This window comes from Panthera leo, chromosome B1, assembly GCF_018350215.1.
Source record: "Panthera leo isolate Ple1 chromosome B1, P.leo_Ple1_pat1.1, whole genome shotgun sequence".
NCBI lineage: Eukaryota > Metazoa > Chordata > Mammalia > Carnivora > Felidae > Panthera > Panthera leo.
Window position 1 is genome coordinate 16879331 of NC_056682.1, and position 21390 is coordinate 16900720.

At 40.2% G+C, this 21390-nt stretch overlaps 1 protein-coding gene across 1 annotated transcript in view; it reads left to right on the top strand.

Moving 5' to 3' along the window:
• The window catches only part of TLR3 (toll like receptor 3), a 77009-nt gene extending 62552 nt beyond the window's left edge, over positions 1-14457 (top strand). The window contains exons 4-7 of the mRNA XM_042934335.1: positions 5275-5726; positions 7861-8052; positions 10626-12478; positions 12710-14457. Of these exons, the coding sequence (XP_042790269.1) occupies positions 5286-5726; positions 7861-8052; positions 10626-12478; positions 12710-12938 (2715 nt within the window). The 5' untranslated portion in view covers positions 5275-5285 and the 3' untranslated portion in view covers positions 12939-14457. The remainder of the gene's footprint in view (positions 1-5274; positions 5727-7860; positions 8053-10625; positions 12479-12709) is intronic.
• The last annotated feature ends 6933 nt before the right edge of the window (positions 14458-21390 follow it).

Here is a 21390-nt window from a genome sequence, read left to right on the forward strand (position 1 = left end):
CCCACACATGAGTGAAAACATACGGTATCTGTCTTTCTCTGCCTGACTTATTTCACTTAGCATAATAGTCTCCAGGTCCATCCATGTTGCTGCAAATGCCAGATTTCATTCTTTCTCATTGCCAAGTAGTATTCCATTGGATATATAAACCACATCTTCTTTATCCATTCGTCAGTTGATGGACATTTAGGCACTTTCCATAATTTGGCTCTTGTTGAAAGTGCTGCTATAAACATTGGGGTACATGTGCCCCTATGTATCAGCACTCCTGTATCCCTTGGGTAAATTCCTAGCAGTGCTATTGCTGGGTCATAGGGTAGATCTATTTTTAATTTTTTGAGGAACCTCCACACTGCTTTCCAGAGTGGCTGCACCAATTTGCATTCCCATCAACAGTGCAAGAGGATTCCCGTTTCTCCACATCCTCGCCAGCATCTATAGTCTCCTAATTTGTTCATTTTGGCCACTCTGACTGGCCTTGAGGTGATATCTGAGTGTGGTTTTGATTTTATTTCCCTGATGAGGAGTGACGTTGAGCATCTTTTCATGTGCCTGTTGGCCATCTGGATGTCTTCTTTAGAAAAGTATCTATTCATGTCTTCTACCCATTTCTTCACTGGATTATCTGTTTTTCGGATAGTCCCCTTTATTATGATATAGTGCCTTTCTTCCTCTCTTGTTACAGTCTTTTATTTAAAAATCTAGTTTGTCTGATACGAGTATGGCTACTTCAGCTTTCTTTTGACATTCATTAGCATGATAGATGGTTTTCCATCCCCTTACTTTCATCCTGTGTCTTTAGGTCTAAAATGAGTCCCTTGTAGGTAGCATGTAGATGGGTCTTGTTTTTGTTTTTGTTTTTTAATCCATTCTGATACCCTATGTATTTTGATTGGAGCATTTAGTCCATTTACATTCAGAGTGATTGTTGATAGATATGAATTTAGTGCCATTGTATTACCTGTTAAGTCATTGTTTCTGGAGATTTTCTTTGTTCATTTCTAGCCTTTGTTGCTTTTGGCGTTCTTTTCCCACTCAAAGAGTCCCCAGTAATATTTCTTGCAGGGTTAGTTTCGTGGTCATGAACTTCTTTAGTTTGTGTTTGTCTGTGAAGCTCTTTATCTCCCCTCCCATTCTGAATGACAGCGTTGCTGGGTAAAGTTTCATGGCTGCGTGTTTTCCCATCAGCACATTGAATATATCCTGCCACTCCCTTCTGGCCTGCCAGGTTTCTGTGGATAAGTCTGCTGCTAACCTTATTTGTCTTCCCTTGTAAGTTAGGGACATCTTTTCCTGGGCTGCTTTTAGTATTTTTTTCCTTATCTATGTATTTTGAAAATTTTACTATGATCTGTCCTTGTGTTGGCCTGGTTTTGTTGATTTTGATGGGAGTTTTCTGTGTCTCCTAGGTTTGGATGTCTGTTTCCTTCCACAGATTAAGGAAGTTTTCATCTATAATTTGCTCAAATAAACTTTCTATCCCCTTTTCCCTCTCTTCTTCTGGGACTCCTATGATATGAATGCTATTATGTTTTATGGAGTTGCTGAGTTCCCTAAGTTTACATTTGTGATCCAATATTTTTATTTCCCTCTTCTTTTCAGCTTTATTATATTCCATAATTTTGTCTTCTATATCACTATTCATTCCTCTGCTTCTTCCATTATTGTGGTCATTACATCTAGTCAGTTTCACCTCTTGGTTATAGCAGTTTTTATTTTGGCCTGACCAGTTTTTTAGGTTCTTTATCTCTGCAGTAAGAGACTTCCTGGTGTCCGTTATGCTTTTCTCAAGGCCAGCTAGTATCCTTTTTATTGTTGTTTTAAATTCTGGATCCCGCATATTGCTTGTATCTCTTTTAATTAGATCCCTGGCTGTGACCTTTTCTTGTTCTTTCTTTTGGGATGAATTCCTCCATCTTCGCATTTTTTTTCTAGGTCTCTGTCTTCTTCTGTGTTAGGAAAGCTGGATATGTTTCATGTTCCTGAGAGTAATGGCTTTATTAAGAAGAGGTCATATAGTGCTCAAGACCTAGAACTTCAGGAAGTGTTTCTGGGGTTTGCTGTGTGCACTCTGATGCTCTGTTTTGACTGCTCTTACCCTCAGGTCAGCCCTCTGCAGAGTTTCTCCTCGCCTGCAGTGGGAAGTGTGTGGACCTTAGCCAGAGTGTGGCTTGTTTTAACTAGGTGTGCTCTTGTCTGCCTGTTAAAAGAGGTCTGATCCTATTTCCACTGGAGCTGAAGCTTTGCTGCACTCTATGGTCAGTAGACTTGGTACATGCAAGGGTTTGTGCTGGCCTTCTGGGGTAGGGGCCTGCTGCTCTGGTTCTTAGTCACATTTGCCCAGGTAAAGATGTACCTGAAGAACACAGGGGTTGGGACTTGGTGTAAGTGGCTCAGGCCTCCACTGTCAGCACTGTTCTGCTCCCTGAAGTCAATGTGTGCTGATGGGAAGGGGAAAAATTGGTGCCAACCCTCCCCCTTGTCCCTGAGAAGGGGAGTTTGTGTCTGCTGCTGTCCATGAAGCCCTCACAGAAGAGCTAACAATCTCCCTCTGTGTGTCCCAAGCATACCTCAGGTCCCTGCCTTCACTCTGGCTGTGTCTGGCCTGTGTGCCCACCCAACCAGTGGGTTTTACCTCAGGCAGGCCGGCTGAGTTTCAAAACTCCAAACTTTAGGGACCCAGTGTAATGCAGACTCATGCTGGTGCTCTGGGGGAGAGTTCCACCTTCACATTGGGGCTGGTGCTGGTTTGTCCCAGAAGGGCAGTTGTACCAACACCCAGGAGCTTAGAGTTTAAGAGTAAAGTGCTGCAAAAAGCTGGCATCCAGGTCAGCTGCCCTCAGGTGAACTGTCTCTGTTCCTTTGCTAAGGAACAGGGCAGCACAATGGTGCCCACTGGCTCTTTTGTCCCCTAAGAGGCAATGCCGCCTCTCCCAAATGCACCCCAAGAAGGGGTAAATATCTCTCCCAGTGTGTCCCAAGGGATCCTCAGATAGTGCTGTCCACTCCCAGCTCTCTGCCTACCACAGAGCATCGTTGCACCCACTAGGCTCCACACCTGCCATGGCACTGACTTCTAAAAGTCCAGGCTTTGAGCTCTGCTGGTTGTAAAAACTCACAGCGATCAGCCCCACTCATTTTCTCAGTCAATGGTTTTGGGAAAGTGTTTTTCTTGTGTGATCCCCTGTGCGCTCTCACTCTCTCTCTCTCTCCTCTCTGTTTGTGATCAGGGCTCCCTCCCTTCCATAACACCTATGATCCTTTTCTTCCCCAAAGCACATATCACCTTCCTACCTTCCACGATGTCGCCTCTTGTCTCTCTCTCTAGTTGTGCAACTTATTCTCTCACCCTTATATTGATTTCTTGGGTGTTGAGAATGATTTGATGTTTATCCAGGTATGTTCAAGGAATGCGGCAAGCATAGGGGCCTCCTACCGCTCCACCATCTTCTCCCCTAAAACCCCATTCAAACTTTTAAAGGCCTTTCTAGTTTGTGAATGGTATGTTAGCAAATGCTTAAATTTGTTAACTTTGATTCTTTAGACCAACTAGTAGGGTAAAGTGATCCATGGATGCCTCATAATGTGGAACTTTCTTTCTATTCTGAACATGAAATTGAAGGGGCCCCTGGGTGGTTCAGTTGGTTAAGTGTCCAACTCTTGATTTTGGCTCGGTTCACAATCTCACGGTTTGTGAAATTGAGCCCCGCATCAGGTTCCATGCTGACAGTGCAGAACCTGCTTGGGATTTTCTCTCTCTCCCTCTCTGTCTGCCCCTCCTGCACCTGCATGTATTCTCTCTCTCTCACTCTCTCTCTCTCTCTCTCTCTCTCTCTCTCTCTCTGCCTTCAAATAAATAAATAAACATTTAAAAATAAAGAAATAAATAAAATGAAATTGAAAACCAGAACAGGTTTAGAGGAATTGAGCCTCCTCAAATGAAGATCAGTTGTAGTTGTTCAGGGAAGATACTAGTTGATTCCCAGCCTGTGAGAACAGCCCTAGAGTCTGTACTGTGGCTCTCCATCTAACCCAAGGCTAGGTTAATAAGAAGCTTCTCACATCCTTCTAGCCACCATGAATTTCCTTGAATTTCAATGATTTTGCACGCTTGGCCCCCTCTTCTTGTTAATAGTTAGCTGTGATTGTCTCATGATATAATTGGCTTCTGTCTTGTATAGATTTTCCTTATGAAGTAAAACGTTTACAAAGTAGAGAATAGTTGCAATTATCTACTTATGAATCGTGGATTATTTTACTGATTAATAATAATAGTAATAACAAACGCTGGTGTGTGCCAACTACTGTAAGGCTTATCTCATTTCATCGTTGTAACAACCTATGGAAGAGCGACTTCGATTATCCAGACTTACAAGATGAGGGAATGAAGTCCTAAAAAAATGAGTTAACTTGCCGGAGGCTACCAAGCAGAAAACAGGAACACAACTCGGCAGTGTAATTCCAGGTTTTTTTTCTCCTTATCACTATGTTTCTCTATGTTGTCTTGATTCTGCAGTGAATGCTTATTTCTATAATCATAAAATTGCAAATGATATTTATTGGCTTTAGATTTTCTGAATTTATGTGGACCAAGTATGTTGGACTCGCCATAGTTTTAGGATACAAATGCTAACATTTTATATCTTCACAGTGTCAAGCCAGGGCTGTAGTTGGCAGTTTTAGGAAGCGTAAATATGGAAGAAATGGGTAGAACATTCAGGGGTGCACATTTCCTATATCACATCCCGAGGATCAAGAGAGGACGTCTCAAGTTGTCTGATCAATAAGACAGAGTTTTAGCTATAGTCATAAAACTTATAAATAGAACAATGGATTAAATAAATTAAAAGTGACTGAGGAAGAATTGTGAGGAGACTGATCGAATAGTGTAAGTTTCGTATCTTTACGGTGGAAAGAAACTACTCACTGTATTGACGAAACAGAAGCATAAGCGCAAACGTGTTATTTGAGTTTGTGGAGGTGACCGTGAACATTAGAAATAGAAACTGTCAGGAGGTTACCTTGAAACACTGAAGATGGGGCGGAGGTGAAGAGTGAGGAGCGAGTTTGTGTGTTCCATTTTTTACTTTTCTGTGCTACTTGAATTATTTCTATTGGAGGTACAACTTGTATAATACATACTTGTGTATCATACCAGTTGTGAATAAAAAGATCACACGTAGTCACATTTGGTTATCTATCTTACAAGGAATATACCAATGCCTATGAAAACCTGTGTCATTAATGTCCGCTACTTTGTTATGTCTCTTTTAGAGGAGGGAATCATGAGTCAGAGTTCGCCTTATATCTATTCCTTTTTGGGGCTGTTGCCCTTTTGGATACTGTGTACATCCTCTACCAACAAATGTGTTGTTAGGCATGAAGCAGCTGACTGCAGTCATCTGAAGTTGACACAAGTGCCCGATGACCTCCCAGCAAACATAACGGTGTTGAATCTCACCCATAATCAGCTCAGAAGATTACCACCTGACAACTTTACAAGATACAGCCAACTTACTACCTTGGATGGAGGATTTAACTCCATCTCAAAACTGGAGCCAGAATTGTGCCAAAAACTCCCCTTGTTGGAAATTTTGAACCTCGAACACAATGAACTATCTCGCCTTTCAGAGCGAACTTTTATCTTCTGCGTGAATTTGATGGAACTCCATCTAAGGTCCAATTCAATCCAGAAAATTGAAAACGATCCCTTTCAAAACCTGAAGGTAGGATGGAAATGTCCACCTCCATATAAGAAATTAAAAATATGTTGCCTCGTGTTAAGTTTGCAAGTCACTCATGAATCTTGAGATTTCGTATCTAAGTATCAAGGTCAAGAATGAAAACTCTGATCTACCCAAACGGGAAGAGGGGCAGCTTTATGTACAAATATGGCCATTTAAGATTGGAAATATTTTCAAAAGAGAAAATAGCATCTTACTTCACTTTCAGTCTTAAGTTTAAAGAACTCTGCCTCTCTTGCTCCCTCCCATTAAAAATACAACTCAGATACAAGAGGTAGAGATCAGAGAAGAATCTGGTCTGTCATAACCCGAGAAGAACAAGAATATCTCATTAGGAACACAGCAAATAAACTCTCAATGCTGCTGATAGTACCTGAAGTAATGAAAAACAAACAAACAAACAACAACACACATCCAAATTCAGACTTAAATAAAGTTAACAAAATGACACATGATAAAGCAAATTGTCCAACTAAAAATTACCTACTCTTGATTTAGAAATCTCTTCATATTATTGCTTTACTAATGGCTATCCTTTTTTTCCCCTGAGTACTTTCCTTGAATTTTAAATCTGTGAAAATGTATGTGAGTGTCTCTAAATCTGAGACACTTATTAGATACTTTTCTTGAACCAAAGCCATTTTTTTAAACTCTTTGTTTTCTTCATCACATGGACCTATACAAAATTTGGCATTCCTTGACCTCATATGCCAAGAATAATGTACAAACAAGTATGCTTAGAAACATTTGTAAAGTGACTTGCTTGCTAGTGATTTGAAATTCTCTTATGCCTCTTTAGATTCTGCAGTGGACGAAATGGCTTTGGACACAAAGGCCTCAAAATCTGGTTAGAATAATCTTTGGCAAAATGTTCTTTCATGTTGAAAACATAAATAAAAGTCTTTCTCTCTTGAATACACATCATCTAAGATTTTACCCTAATATGTATCAGCTTTTCCTTACCTTTTACCTGAGTGGAAATTTACCTGTTAAAAATAGCACAAGGTGGTTAAAATGTCCCACAGCACTAACAAAACAAAAATGAATATTCTATACTCGCCATGATGCAAAATTAACATACCTATCAATCTTTCTCAAAGTAAAAATCTTTTTTAGGATTTCATGGTCTTTTAAAGAAAATATTTCTTCATTTTTTTTTGTTTCATTTTTTTATTTTAATGTTTATTTACTTATTTATATTTTTTAATTATTTTTTAAATATGAAATTTATTGTCAAATTGGTTTCCATACAACACCCAGTGCTCATCCCAACAGGTGCCCTCCTCAATACCCATCACCCACCCTCCCCTCCCTCCCACGACCCATCAACCCTCAGTTTGTTCTCGGTTTTTAAGAGTCTCTTATGTTTTGGCTCCCTCCCTAACATTTTTTTCCCCCTCCCCCATGGTCTTCTGGTAAGTTTCTCAGGATCCACATAAGAGTGAAAACATATGGTATCTGTCTTTCTCTGTATGACTTATTTCACTTAGCATATTTTTGTTTCATTTCAAGGCTGATGCATGACATTATATGTTTAATAAGCCACATGAATATTCCTTACATCATAAGGAAATGCTTATTATAAATAATAAAGTAAATAAATGTTTATTATGAATCTTCCTTATATCATGAATAAATATGCTTAAATCCCTTTATTTTGGTAAGAGAAATAAAATCATTCTTTTTAAAAAATGATTCTTGGGCGCCTGAGTGGCTCAGTCAGTTGGGTGTCCGACTTTGGCTCACGTCACGATCTCATGGTTTGTGGGTTTGGGCCCCAGGTCAGGCTCTGTGTTGACAGCTTGGAGCCTGGAGCCCGCTTCGGATTCTATGTCTTCCTCTCTATCTCTGCCCCTCCTCGCTCATACTCTGTCTCTGTCTCTCGAAAATAAACATTAAAAAAATTTTTTTAAATAATTCTTGAAGTGAGAAACAAACCCTTGTAACAATGTTATTTTTGATCACCACGAAAATTTTTCATTACCTCTACTGTCAATTGTCTATAGAATAATAGAGAGGTGACACTTTTGCTGTAATTTCTAAGATTCAGGTACATTTAAAGGAACTATTTTTGGTGGCAAGACTCTAACTTGTATGCATCTTTTTTCTCTCTCAGAATTTAATCAAATTAGATCTATCTCATAATGGTTTGTCATCTACCAAATTAGGAAGTCAGCCCCAACTGGAAAATCTCCAAGAGCTCCTGTTATCAAATAATAAAATTAACATCCTGAGACGTGAAGGACTGGATTTCCTTGGCAATTCTTCTTTGAAGAAATTAGAATTGTCATCAAATCCAATTAAAGAGGTAAGAAGTCGGGTAAAATGATTTCGTGTTCTACCTTTAAGTGTGGGCAATCCCTAACTGTGTCACAGGGGTAAGAATCTAAAGATCCCTAGAGAAAGGGGTAATAATGTTTGCCATGCTTTCCAAAAGTCCTTCACACTTACTGCTTGGGGCCATTGATGTCCTCCTCGCAAAAAGAAACACTGGTAGCAATTGGGGGCTGGAGCTCCGCTATCTAACAGAAGTGGGTTAAAATCCGTGTTCCAGTTATAAGAACCTTGGGGAGCCTACATAACCTTTCTGGGTCTTAGCTTCCTCACTTGTAAAGTGGGAATACTATCTATGGCACAAAATCTCTGAAAGAATTAAAACAGCATGATAGTTAAGAGCACAGGCTGTAGAGTTGGGCGAGCTGGCTCCCCTTCTGGGCTTTCTCTCCTAATACTTGTGTAATCAGGCAAATTATTCAAGTTCTTTGCGCTCCAGTTCCCCAGGTGTAAAGTTAGTATAATAATAACACTACTTCATAGGCTGTATGGTAAAGAATTTAGCACCGTATCTCACATAAGTGCTCCATAAATGATAACTAGCATTAGATTATTATGAAAATCTTCTGATAATGGAATATACTTCTTATAATGGAATACACCTAATTAACCTTCTCTTTAGATGCATGGTATTCATTTCAGTAACTACTTTCATATACAGGTATGTTTGTATTTTATTCCTTTACAGGCTGAGAATAAGAATATTGGAAATCGTAAACTAAGTCAGATTTTCAAAAGATGTATCAACTTACAGACATAAAAATAGACTGTGTATTTGTCCTGAGATGATAAAATATAAACAAGCAAACATTTTATGTAATATTCATGCTAATTATTGAACAACATTTTTTTGTTTGTTTAGAACATTTATTGTAGAACTCTTACAATATATGCAAGTAATGACGGGGGAGATAAAAATCATCCAAAAACCCATAGTCCAGAGACAACCAATGTTGGGTATTTTTATCTCTAGCTTTTCTCCAAGTGATAGTAAGAAAAAGCAACAGCCACTGAAATTCAGAGCACAAATTCAAGACACCGTATGTTGGACACTATGATATACATACATATATATATATATATATATACACTATATATATGCATATATAGTATATATATGCATATATATTTATAATTTATTGTATATATTCATAAATTTAAATTTATTATTTATTATAATTTATTTATAATATCTATATATTTATTTACATATAAATATATATTTATTAAATACATATATTTACATAGTCCTGTAACCAACTTATTCTTTTTTGAAAGTTTATTTATTTATTCGAGAGAGAGAGAGAGCAGGGGAGAGAGAGAAAGAATCCCAAGTAAGCTCCACACTATCAGCAAAGAGCTGGATGTGGGGCTCAATCTCACGAATCACGAGATCATGACCTGAGCCGAAATCAGGAGTCGGACACTTGACCGACTGAGCCATGCAGGCGTCCCGTCACCAATTGATTCGTATCATCATTTTACCCAAGGGTAAACTGAGATGAAGCAGGGTTGAGGAACTTGTCCAAGGTCTCACATGTGACAGTTTGGTGACAGAACTGGGTCTCTGGCAGTGTTAGATCGGAGCCCATGCTCTTAACAGCTGTGCTGTATTGCCTCCCATAGGCGACGGTGTATCCTCCCATTAAAAAGTCATCTCACGTCATGAGCGTTCTCCGTGTCATTGAGAATTATTCAAAAACTCAATTTTGATTACTGCAACATAATGTTATCATGGAAGTTCACCCTAATGAACTGAACAATTTCCTGCTCTGTAGTCCAATTCACTTTACTTACAACCAAATTTGCCTTATCGCCCATTAGCCCTAACAGCTCACAAGTGACACAGGAGGAATCAGAGCCTCTTGGCTCTCCTGGTGTTTAACCACCCAGGCCTGGCTCCGACCCTCTCGGGATTCCTTCTCTCCTTGCCTTCTGTCCTCTTGTTCTGGGGCAGAATCCCACAGCAGACAAGGCTTCTGGTGAGGGAGTGGGGGCAGAGCGGAAGGGAGCTGGAGGCACTGTCGTGCAATAACATCAGGAGAAAACCCGGGCTGGACAGACAAAGAGGAAGGCTGGAACTCAGAGCTACAGAAGGGAAAGTGCGCGTCACTGTTGCATAATAAAATCCACCCGTTCATTCCCCACGTGTTCACTGAGAACAGTGGTCAGCGAGACAGAAACAGCATCTGCCCCAGTGGTCACCTTACAAAGAGTTTATTAATTACGATCATATTCAGTGTGATCAAGTAAAAATACCAGGGACCTCACCTAGACTGGGAGGTCAGGGAGGGCCCCCTGAAAAGGAGGCCATTGAATGCTGGGCAGAAGGTAAGCAGCGGCCAGGAAAGGTGGGGGACTGCCCCCGGAGGTGGGTGTCGCAGGCACAGAGTAAGGAGCTGTGCAGTAGAGGGATGGAGAGTAAACCCAGAGAAGATGGTGAAGGGGAAAGGGGCGGAGTAAAGAATTGTGTTTAAGCTTCTCTAGAGTCATGCGGACCCCACCGTGTTTTGGTTATTAACCTCTTTTTTCTCCCCCCACCTTTAGTTCTCTCCAGGGTGTTTTCATGCAATTGGAAAATTATTTGGCCTCTCTCTGAACAATGCTCAACTGAACCCCAACCTCACAGAGCAGCTTTGTTTAGAACTGTCGAACACAAGCATTCAGAATCTATCCCTGAGCAACACCCAGCTGTACAGAACGAGCAATATGACTTTCGTTGGGCTCAAGCACACAAATCTCACCGTGCTCGATCTTTCCCACAACAACTTAAATGTGATTGATAATGGTTCCTTCGTTTGGCTTCCACGTCTAGAATATTTCTTCCTGGGGTATAATAATATAGAACACTTATTTTCTCACTCCTTTTATGGGCTTCTCAGTGTGAGATACTTGGATTTGAGACGATCTTTCACCAAACAAAGCACTGCCCTTGCTTCGCGTCCCAAGATCGATGATTTTTCCTTTCAGTGGCTAAAACGTTTGGAGTATCTTAACATGGGAGACAACAACTTCCCAGGCATAAAAAGCAATATGTTCACGGGACTGATAAAGCTGAAACACTTAAGTCTATCCGACTCCTTCACAAGCTTGCGAACTTTAACAAATGAAACATTTTTGTCACTTGCTCAGTCTCCTTTGGTCACGCTCAACCTAACCAAAAACAAAATCTCAAAAATAGAGAGTGACGCTTTTTCTTGTCTGGGCCACCTTCAGGTACTCGACCTTGGCCTTAATGAAATCGGGCAAGAGCTCACAGGCCAAGAATGGAGAGGTCTAGGAAATATCATTGAAATCTACCTTTCCTACAACAAATACCTACAACTGACTCCTGGGTCTTTTGCCCTGGTTCCAAGCCTCCAACGCCTGATGCTCTGCAGAGTGGCCCTGAGAAATGTGGACAGTTCTCCTTCACCTTTTCATTCTCTTCGCCACTTGGTCATTCTGGATCTAAGCAACAACAATATAGCCAACATAAACGATAAACTGTTGGAGGGTCTTGAGAAACTAGAAATTCTGGAATTGCAGCACAACAACTTAGCACGGCTATGGAAACGTGCAAACCCGAGTGGTCCTGTTTATTTTCTAAAGGGTCTTTCTCGCCTCCACATTCTTAACTTAGAGTCTAATGGCTTTGATGAGATCCCAGCAGAGGTATTTAAGGGCTTATCTGAATTAAAGAGCATTGATTTAGGATTGAATAATTTAAACATATTTCCGCGCTCTGTCTTTGATGATCAGGCATCTCTAAAGTCACTGAACCTTCAGAAGAATCTCATAACGTCAGTTGAGAAGGATGTTTTTGGGCCAGCCTTCAGGAACCTGAGTAATTTAGATATGAGCTTTAACCCATTTGATTGTACCTGTGAAAGTATTGCCTGGTTTGTTAATTGGATTAATAGTACCCATACCAACATCTCTGACCTGTCAAGCCATTACCTCTGTAATACTCCACCTCAATATCATGGTTTCCCGGTGATGCTTTTTGATATATCAGCCTGCAAAGACAGTGCCCCCTTTGAACTCTTTTTCATCATAAATACCAGTATCCTTTTGATTTTTATCTTTACCGTATTGCTCATCCATTTTGAAGGCTGGAGGATATCTTTTTATTGGAATGTTTCAGTGCATCGAGTTCTTGGTTTCAAAGAAATAGACAGACAGCCAGAGCAGTTTGAATATGCAGCATATATCATTCATGCCTATAAAGATAGGGATTGGGTCTGGGAGAACTTCTCTCCGATGGAAGAAAAAGATCAAACTCTCAGATTTTGTCTCGAAGAAAGGGACTTTGAGGCAGGTGTCCTTGAACTTGAATCAATTGTTAATAGCATCAAAAGGAGCAGAAAAACTATTTTCGTTATAACGCAGCATCTATTAAAAGATCCGTTATGTAAAAGGTAGGTGAACATTGTGAAATTTTAAGCGTGTACTTGTTTTTTTCACTTGAGCTTTCAAATATTAACTTACATTATGATTGACAACTCAAAGAATTTTAAAAATAAAAAAATAACTTAATTATTAGTGACAGATAAAAACAAGTGTAGGGGGGATGTTAGAGCTTTTGGCTGTTCTAAACCGTATGCTGATATATATAACTTATTTTAATAATTATTTTTTTTTTTTACTAGATTCAAGGTGCACCAGGCAGTTCAGCAAGCTGTGGAACAAAATCTGGATTCCATTATATTGATCTTTCTTGAGGATATTCCAGATTATAAACTGAACCGTGCACTCTGTTTGCGACGAGGGATGTTTAAATCTCACTGCATCTTGAACTGGCCAGTTCAGAAAGAACGGGTAAATGCCTTTCATCATAAATTGCAAGTAGCCCTTGGATCCAGAAATTCAATACATTAAATTTATTTAAAGACTAAGTTAACAAAGGCGTAACTTTCCCCCACTTAAAGAGTTTCATAGTAAATTTAGGTTTTATTTGAAAATAATATATATCTGTTTATTCAGACTTAGTGTTATACCACAAGTCTATGTTTTGTATCTCCCTATTTCAGACCTTTTATTGCCAGTTGAGTTCATTGGCCCCAGAATAAACATACAAGCAGTATACGTAGCATATAAGCAGCACGTAGCTAGGATTCTACTCATGAAGATATAATTGGTTACTGAGGTCTACAACTTAAGAAAGTTTTAAAATATTCCTCATTTAAAGAAAAGTTAGAATTATGGGAAGGTTTCTGATAATTACATTTGGAGTTTTTTTGGATGCACTCATAGGAGAATAAGAGATCATTGTTTTAGTGGGCACAATGCTATTTCGACTGTAAAAGAGTAAAATATATATCCTAATTTTTAAAAGCTTCATCACAGGATTTTTTTTTTTTTTTCAGTTAGAAAGCTTTCATGTTAGTGGTGCCCACTTCAGTGTTGATTTTGTTAAGTGTTAAATTCCATTTGAACCTACAGACTCATGGTCAGAAAACGTTTGTAATTCATTTTCATTACTTACTTAAAATACATATTTTAATAAATCCTTATTTTCCCTGATACTTGGGTTTCTGCTGTAGGTGTTAGAAGAAACAATTCTCTTACTTAAAAGTATTACAGGAAACAAAAAAAGTATTATAGAAAGGCTTGCTTCCTGAAGGTTAATTAGTAGATTAGCTTTGTGGTTGTAAAATATTGTTTTCTCTTGGCCACAGACTCAGGAGATGGTCCTGGTCGGATCATTTGGTCCTACTGGGACTCTTTGACTCCTGATCTTGGAAATTATGGTGTTGAACAAAATCTTTAATAATCCTATATAATTAGCGATGATGACCATGGTATAATACATTCACGTGAAACGTATTATCATGTCATAAAATAGCGTGCTATGTATACATTAGTCCTTCTCTAGAAAGACTATTATTTAAAATTTTATTTTTGCTTTTACAATGGAAAGAATCTAATTATTGAAAATAGACATGAATAGCGTTTTAAAACCTTTATAGTTCTGGTGTTCAAATAAAGAGAGTGTTGAAATCATGAAGCTGGGTTAATTTCTATATTAGAAGCACCGGTTTGGTAAATTTAGGGAGAATCGGAGGTGTCACAGTTCGGAACTTTGATTAAAATAGTATTGTATCCTCGGGGCTAAGTCCACAGAATCCTGGAAAAAGCGATACTCCCTGTACTGCCGGTTCTGAAAGAGTCTACAGTCTCTCGACAGTGTGAATGTGTGGAGGACTCATTTTCACTTCCGTGTTACGCAGCATCCTTGCACACGAGGCGCTCCTTCGATAGCGTTTTGGCTAAGGCGTGCTTTCCGCCTGTGAAATGATCTCGTTTTATTTTGGCATTGTAAAACAAAAATAAAAGAAAGAAAGAAAAGACAGATTAAATTAAACTTTTATGATGGCAAAATAAAACCCACAGCCACAGTTTTTCCTGACGTGCTTTGTGTGTCATTTATGTCTCGATAGTCCCAATGTTAGTCCAATATTTCTAAGTAATGGATATTCCATCGGTCTACAAAAAGCAGGGCAGGAAGTAATTTTGCTTTTATCCCCTTGTTTGCTTATAAGATAGTTGATCAAATGGCCACAATTTAAATTGAGTTCAAGTGTAATCTTCTAAAGTTGCTTAATATTTAAGAAGATACACAAGGGATGACCCTTGAACTGAATACAAGTAAAGCTAATCAACGGTGTCAGCCTTGACTTGTATTTGGTCTACACAGGAAGAAACATCCTGAACCTTCGGCAAGCTGTCCTTTATAATTGTTCTCTGGAGGAGTCCTTATCCCTGGGGTCCAAAACAAGGGAAGTGCAGAAAAGGATATTTGTCTGACCTGTTGAACTTCCACAAGTGAAGTGACGTGTTTGAAAGCTCTCAGGGTACCATCATGTTATCTGTTCACTCCATCTCCTTCTTGCTGTTTTTCAAAACACATTCCAGCTGAATCAACATTGAGTTTAAAACAAATCCAGGTACTTAGATTTTACCTAAAAATGACACCTTTTTGATTGTAATAAGAAGTGAATACTCTCACCTTGTTAGTGAGGAGGAGGGATTTTCGATGTCATGTATTTAACAAGCTCTTAATTATTCAGATGTCTACCTTAGGTGATTTGTAAAGGGGACTCAACAGTAAGTGATGGTCACGATGTGTCAATCAAGAGTTTAAAAAATATTTCTTGAAATCTCTAGAGGCAGAAAGCAGACTAGTGGTTGTCTGGACCTAGGGATGGGAAGGGGGAGTAAATAAAGGTTGTGTAAGAGATCTTTTCGGGGTGAGGAGAATGCTCTAAAAATGGATGGTGTCAATGATTGTACAACCAGGTAAGTTTTTACTAAGAACCATTGAATCATATACTTAAAGCAGGTGAATTTTATAGTATGTAAATTATATATCAATAAAGCTGTTAGAAAAATAGTATTCATGGAGCAACCACGTGAACCTAGCCCTGTGCCAAACGTGATGGGGCACACAGGATGTGAGCTACATTGTAGAAAATGGCGCAAGAAGAGTTCGGGTAGGAAGGGACTATCAAAGATGGACCTGAACAAAAGGCTCCATGGAAGATCAGACCTTTCAAAGATGGGTAGGATTTTGTTGAGTGAGGAGCAAGATGGGGGGATGAACAGTAAGATGAAAGGGAGGGAGGCGTGATCTTGGTGTTGGGAGGTCACAGGATGCTGCTGAGGATGGAACCATGGTACAGAGAACGTGGCAGAGGAATTTAGACTGAAGGAGTCAGGTGTCTTGAGATTGTAACTTGATGGGTTTCAAGTGGCAACACCAGAAGTTATAATAAAACTCTCCCCTGGAATCTATGACTTAGATTTATGTGGCAGCTAGTTGAATAGAGAGTGTAACTTCTAACTTTACAGTCCAAACAGTCAGGCATACCCTCATATCACAGAAGGAGATTTAAAGCACTTATTTCTTTTCCTATATATAAATCCATATTGAAGTAACAAAAAAAAGGGTAATCAATTGGTCATCAGTTGCTAATTACACTGGGTGATATATTAGCCATTTTTTATAATATAATTTATTGTCAAATTGGTTTCCATACAACACCCAGTGCTCATCCCAACAATTGCCTCCTCAATGCCCATCACCCACCTTCCCCTCTCCCCCACCCCCATCGACCCTCAGTTTGTTCTCAGTATCCAAGAGTCTCTTACGGTTTGCCTCCCTCCCTCTCTGTAACTATTTTTTCCCCTTTCCTTCCCCCATGGTCTTCTGTTAAGTTTCTCAAGATCCACATATGAGTGAAAACATACAATATCTTTCTCTGACTGACTTATTTCACTTAGCGTAATACCCTCCAGTTCCATCCATGTTGCTACAAATGACCAGATTTCATTCTTTGTCATTTTCATTGGATATATAAACCACATCTTCTTTATCCACCCATCAGTTGGTGGACATTTAGGCACTTTCCATAATTTGGGTATTGTTGAAAGAGCTATTATAAACATTGGGGTACAAGTGCCCCTATGCATCAGTACTCCTGTATCCCTTGGGTAAATTCCTGGTAGTGCTATTGCTGGATCATAGGGTAGATCTATTTTTAATTTTTTGAGGAACCTCCACACTGTTTTCCAGAGCGGCTGCACCAGTTTGCATTCCCACCAATAGTGCAAGAGGGTTCCCATTTCTCCCAAATCCTCTTCAGCATCTATAGTCTCCTGATTTGTTTATTTTAGCCACTCTGACTGGCATGAGGTGGTATCTCAGTGTGGTTTTGATTTGTATTTCCCTGAGGAGGAGTGACGTTGAGCATCGTTTCATGTGCCTGTTGGCCGTCTGGATGTCTTCTTTGGAAAAGTGTCTATTCATGTCTTCTGCCCATTTCTTCACTGGACTTATTTGTTTTTCAGGTGTGGGGTTTAGTAAGTTCTTTATAGGTTTTAGATACTAGCCCTTTATCTGATATGTCATTTGCAAATGTCTTTTACCATTCTGTTGGTTACCTTTTGTTTTGTTGATTGTTTCCTTTGCAGTGGAGAAGCTTTTTATCTTGATGAGGTCCCAATAGTTCATTTTTATTTTTAATTCCCTTGCCTTTAGAGATGTGTTGAGTAAGAAATTGCTGCGGCTGAGGTCAAAGAGGTCTTTGCCTGCTTTCTCCTCTAGGGTTTTGATGGTTTCCTGTCTCACATTCAGGTTCTTTATCCATTTTGAGTTTATTTTTGTGTGTGGTGTAAGAAAGTGGTCTAGTTTCATTCTTCTGCATGTTGCTGTCCAGTTCGCCCAGCACCATTTGCTAAAGAGACTGTCTTTTTTTCCATTGGATACTCTGTCCTGCTTTGTTAACATTAGTTGGCCATACATTTGTGGGTCCACTTCTGGGTTCTCTATTCTATTTCATTGGTCTATGTGTCTGTTTTTGTGCCAATATCATACCGTCTTGATGATTACAGCTTTGTAGTAGAGGCTAAAGTCTGGGATTGTGGTGCCTCCTGCTTTGGTCTTCTTCTTCAGTATTACTTTGGCTATTCGGGGTCTTTCGTAGTTCCATACAAATTATAGGATTGCTTGTTCTAGCTTCGAGAAGAATGCTGATGCGATTCTGATTGGGATTGCATTGAATGTGTAGATAGCTTTGGGTAGTACTGACATTTAACAATACTTAGTCTTCCAATCCATGAGCATGGAATGCTTTGCCATTTCTTTCCTTCAATTTTGCCTTTCAATTTCCTTCATAAGTTTTCTATAGTTTTCAGCATACAGATCTTTTACACCTTTGGTTAGGTTTATTCCTAGGTATTTGATGGTTCTTGGTTATATTAGCCATTTGTAACTCCTGCAATCCCTTAACCTTCCTCCATCTTTCTGTCCAGGGGAGAAACTGGTTCTGTCACGTGACTTCCTCCCCACCCATTTAGCAAACTATCTTGTATGTGTTGGGCAGGAGTCACGGGAATTTTCAGTGACAGAACTTTCCTGGTTCTTTGTGAGAATTTCTGGTAGCCAATTTTGAATTCTTAGCTCTGTTGTATCTTAAGTCAGTTCCCCAGGAAACAAATTCCCGCATGGAAATGTCTGCGCATCAGGATTCGGGGAGTGCTCTGATTTATAAGGGAGTGAAGTCAGTTGGATTGGGAAGAGAGCTTACGACGACCTGTGCTGCAATTGCAGCAGAAGCCTTAGCAGACCCCACAGGGAATGGCCTTACAGAGTTGACACCAGAAAGGGGCAGGACCATTCTACCCTCATCTCAACCAATCAGCATTGGCTACAGGCAGTCCCAGGGAGGAAGCTGTGCCCTTAAACAAAAAGCTTTGCCTAAAAGCAATTCCAAAGGAGGAGATCAGTTGTGAAGTATGAGGAGTGAACAATCTGTAGGAATAGGTAGGTGCCTGGGTCCTGAAGGCAAGATCTCAGCATCCGCTACACTTTCTAAGGTATTTAAGAATTAAAATAGATGTAGTTCACTTGGTTTCTTTAGGCATTTCTGCAAGCTTCCAACCACTTCATGTTTTAAAAAATAAAGTCTCTTCCAGACATCCTGGAAGACACATAGTTTTATAGGAAGCCAACATTTAAAAAAATAAAATAAAAATGCTTTCACAGTGTCAATGTCTTCCAGTCAAAGGCCACCAGAAACACACCTGCGGTTGAATGAGTTGGGTTTATTTCTCATTGAAGTGAAGAAGCATACACACCATGGAGATCTAGGGGCGTCTCAGTAAAAAGGTGCCTGAATGAACCTGTTCCATAGGTTTGGACATTCCTTGGGTGATTTGGGGGAGGGCCTAAGGAAGCAGAGTTTCCTTCTAGATTTTATGCTGTTACAAAGGGGGAAATTTTGTGACTGGTTATCTCAATAAAGCTTACCTATAGAGAGAGAAGAGACGAGAACCAGGAGAAGGTTATAATTGATAAAGCAAAGAAATAGCCAAGAGAGGAGTGTTTGTGGTATTAGGAGGGTGGCGCAGTGACCTTATTTTTTTCTGTCTGTGCTTATACAGAATTACAAAGTGGTCATCCTGGGTCTCATTTTATAGTGTCAGCGTAACCTTGTCTGAGGTTGATACTCTGTGAAGTTGTTTGTGTCCGGCAAGAGAATAACATGGCCCAGCTATGAGTGCCGGACCGGCTTCTGGGTTGTCAGGGGCTGCTTTTTGTTTGGCACAGAAGCTTTAACACAGCCTTTTGGCTGTTACCAAAAGCGTTTACCTTTTTGGCTTCTTGCAGAGATATCTTTTCATCTTAGCGAGCACTTGGTTGTAAGTGCCAGAAACTCAAAGTTCTTTAGGCAAAAAGGGAAAATGTTTGTGGTCTATAATCAAACTGGGAAAAGGGCCGGAATATCACTAGCTGTCGATGGGAACTAGAGCCTAGAGCTCAAACGCCACCACAGCTCACACCTGCTCCTCTCTCTGTGTTAGTTAGTACCTGGGTTTGCACTGCTAGAAGTTGGGGTAACCAGGATCTCTTAGGTTCCCATTTCACATCGACAATCCCAGTTTTTAAAACCTTGGGGAAGGCCTCTGATTGGCCTTATTTGGGGTATACATCCATGCTTGTGGCCATGACGGTGGGGTCCTGTGGTTGGAAGCGCCCACCAGAACCATGTGGATAGACCCATGTGCTATTTCCCAAAGATGGGAGCTGGATAAGCCAAGCAGTTCATGCCCACCATATGAGACTTGTGGAACTGCCCCATTGAACAAGCTGGACTCAGTAAGGGGCAAACAGGAAACTGTGTTATTCTATCTTCCTCTCAGAGCTCTTTTTAAGAAAATTCTGCCATTTGCACGAAACCTCAGGCTTGCCATAGAGCTTTTCAGACACTCTTAGATAGTACAAAGGGTTGTCCAACCTCACCGTCACCACTTGTGATGGTCCAGTAGTGATGACCAAAACCGAAACTCTTGCCCAATATGAGTTCTCTACTTCCCCTGCTGGCGTCTGTCTTCTGGAAGACCCCACTGATGAGGGTGAAGGTGTTGGCTTCTTGTCTCTCTCCTCACTCTACCTGCTCATCCACTGGCTGGCTGGGCACCTCTAGAATCTCAGGAGTTCGGAACACAGTTGAAAGAAGGGACATCAAGGACAGATGTCACAGATATGGGGTATTATCTGGCCTCTGGGCCTTCGCAGCATAATGCTTGGTTGCTGGCTCTTTTTTTTTTTTTTTTTTCCCCCCCATGGGATGCTTTTGTCACTTCAGAGACCCAGAACCTTCTGTTGCAGCCCAGCTCACATGCTAGCTGTGGTCAGCCTCTCCCAACACAAATTCTTCTGGTGACTCCCTGGCATCTAATAAAATGAATTCAAAGCTTTCCAGCACCCTGTCTCTACCCAGTCTTTCAAACTTGTCTCCACTATTGCTGTTTACATCTAAGGTATTAATTGGTGTTCCTCACCAGTCTGACAAGATAATATCCCATAAAAGGGCCCCTGCCAAATAAATGTGGGAAGCACTATACATACTGTGTCCTCCTTTCAGAAATATGCAATGCGTCTCGGGATTTTACCAAGCTAAGATGTCCTGCTTTAAAGAAAGGTATTTAACTTTTTATTATCGAGGCAGTCCCTAAGCCAATTTGATTACAGAACCCTTCTTATCACTTACCTTGTTAAAATCCTGCTGAATGCATGCTCTGCATAACACAGTTTTGCAAATCTAACGGTAAATGTTCGACTGAAGTTGTGGCAGTGGACATAGAAAGGAAAGAGACACATTTGATTTCATGGAAATATATTTTTACCATCCAGAAATTTTGTTAAATTTCTGAGACAGCAGACAAAAGAGAACCAGGACGCTCTAAAATTCCCTCTAACCACCTCCAGTTCTGCAATAACTATTCCAAAACATGCTGCTACTCCTTTAACAATGGTGTAGGGAATCCCAAGTCCCCACTTAAAACCTTAGTTTACATTCTAAGTGTGTGTGTGTGTGTGTGTGTGTGTGTCATTGCTTTTTCTTCTCTTGCTTCACTGCCAACACACAGTAAATAGCCACAAAATATTTATGGATTGAATGATGAAAGAAGTAAGTGAATGAATAGGCCCTGAAGTCTAGCCACCCAGAACTGCCTACAGTCTCGCCCACATGCGTGGCCCTTTCACATTTCCATCTGCATGTGACTGTGGGTCTGCTTTCCCCACTGTCCTATAGCCTTTTCTTAGCTAAACCATGCAGTTTCAGGGGTTAGGTCAGGCATCAGCTTCTCCTATAAGGAGACCTAACCCTTGGCCTAACTTGACCTAGTCTTGAAACTTACAGCCTTCCTAAACACACCCCCTTCTTAGGATTAGTTAGTTGACTTTTACCCTGTGCCAGGCACTCTTGGATGGGAAAAGCTTGATCTCAAGTGAGATTGCCCTTCCTCAGAGAAACCCTGTTAC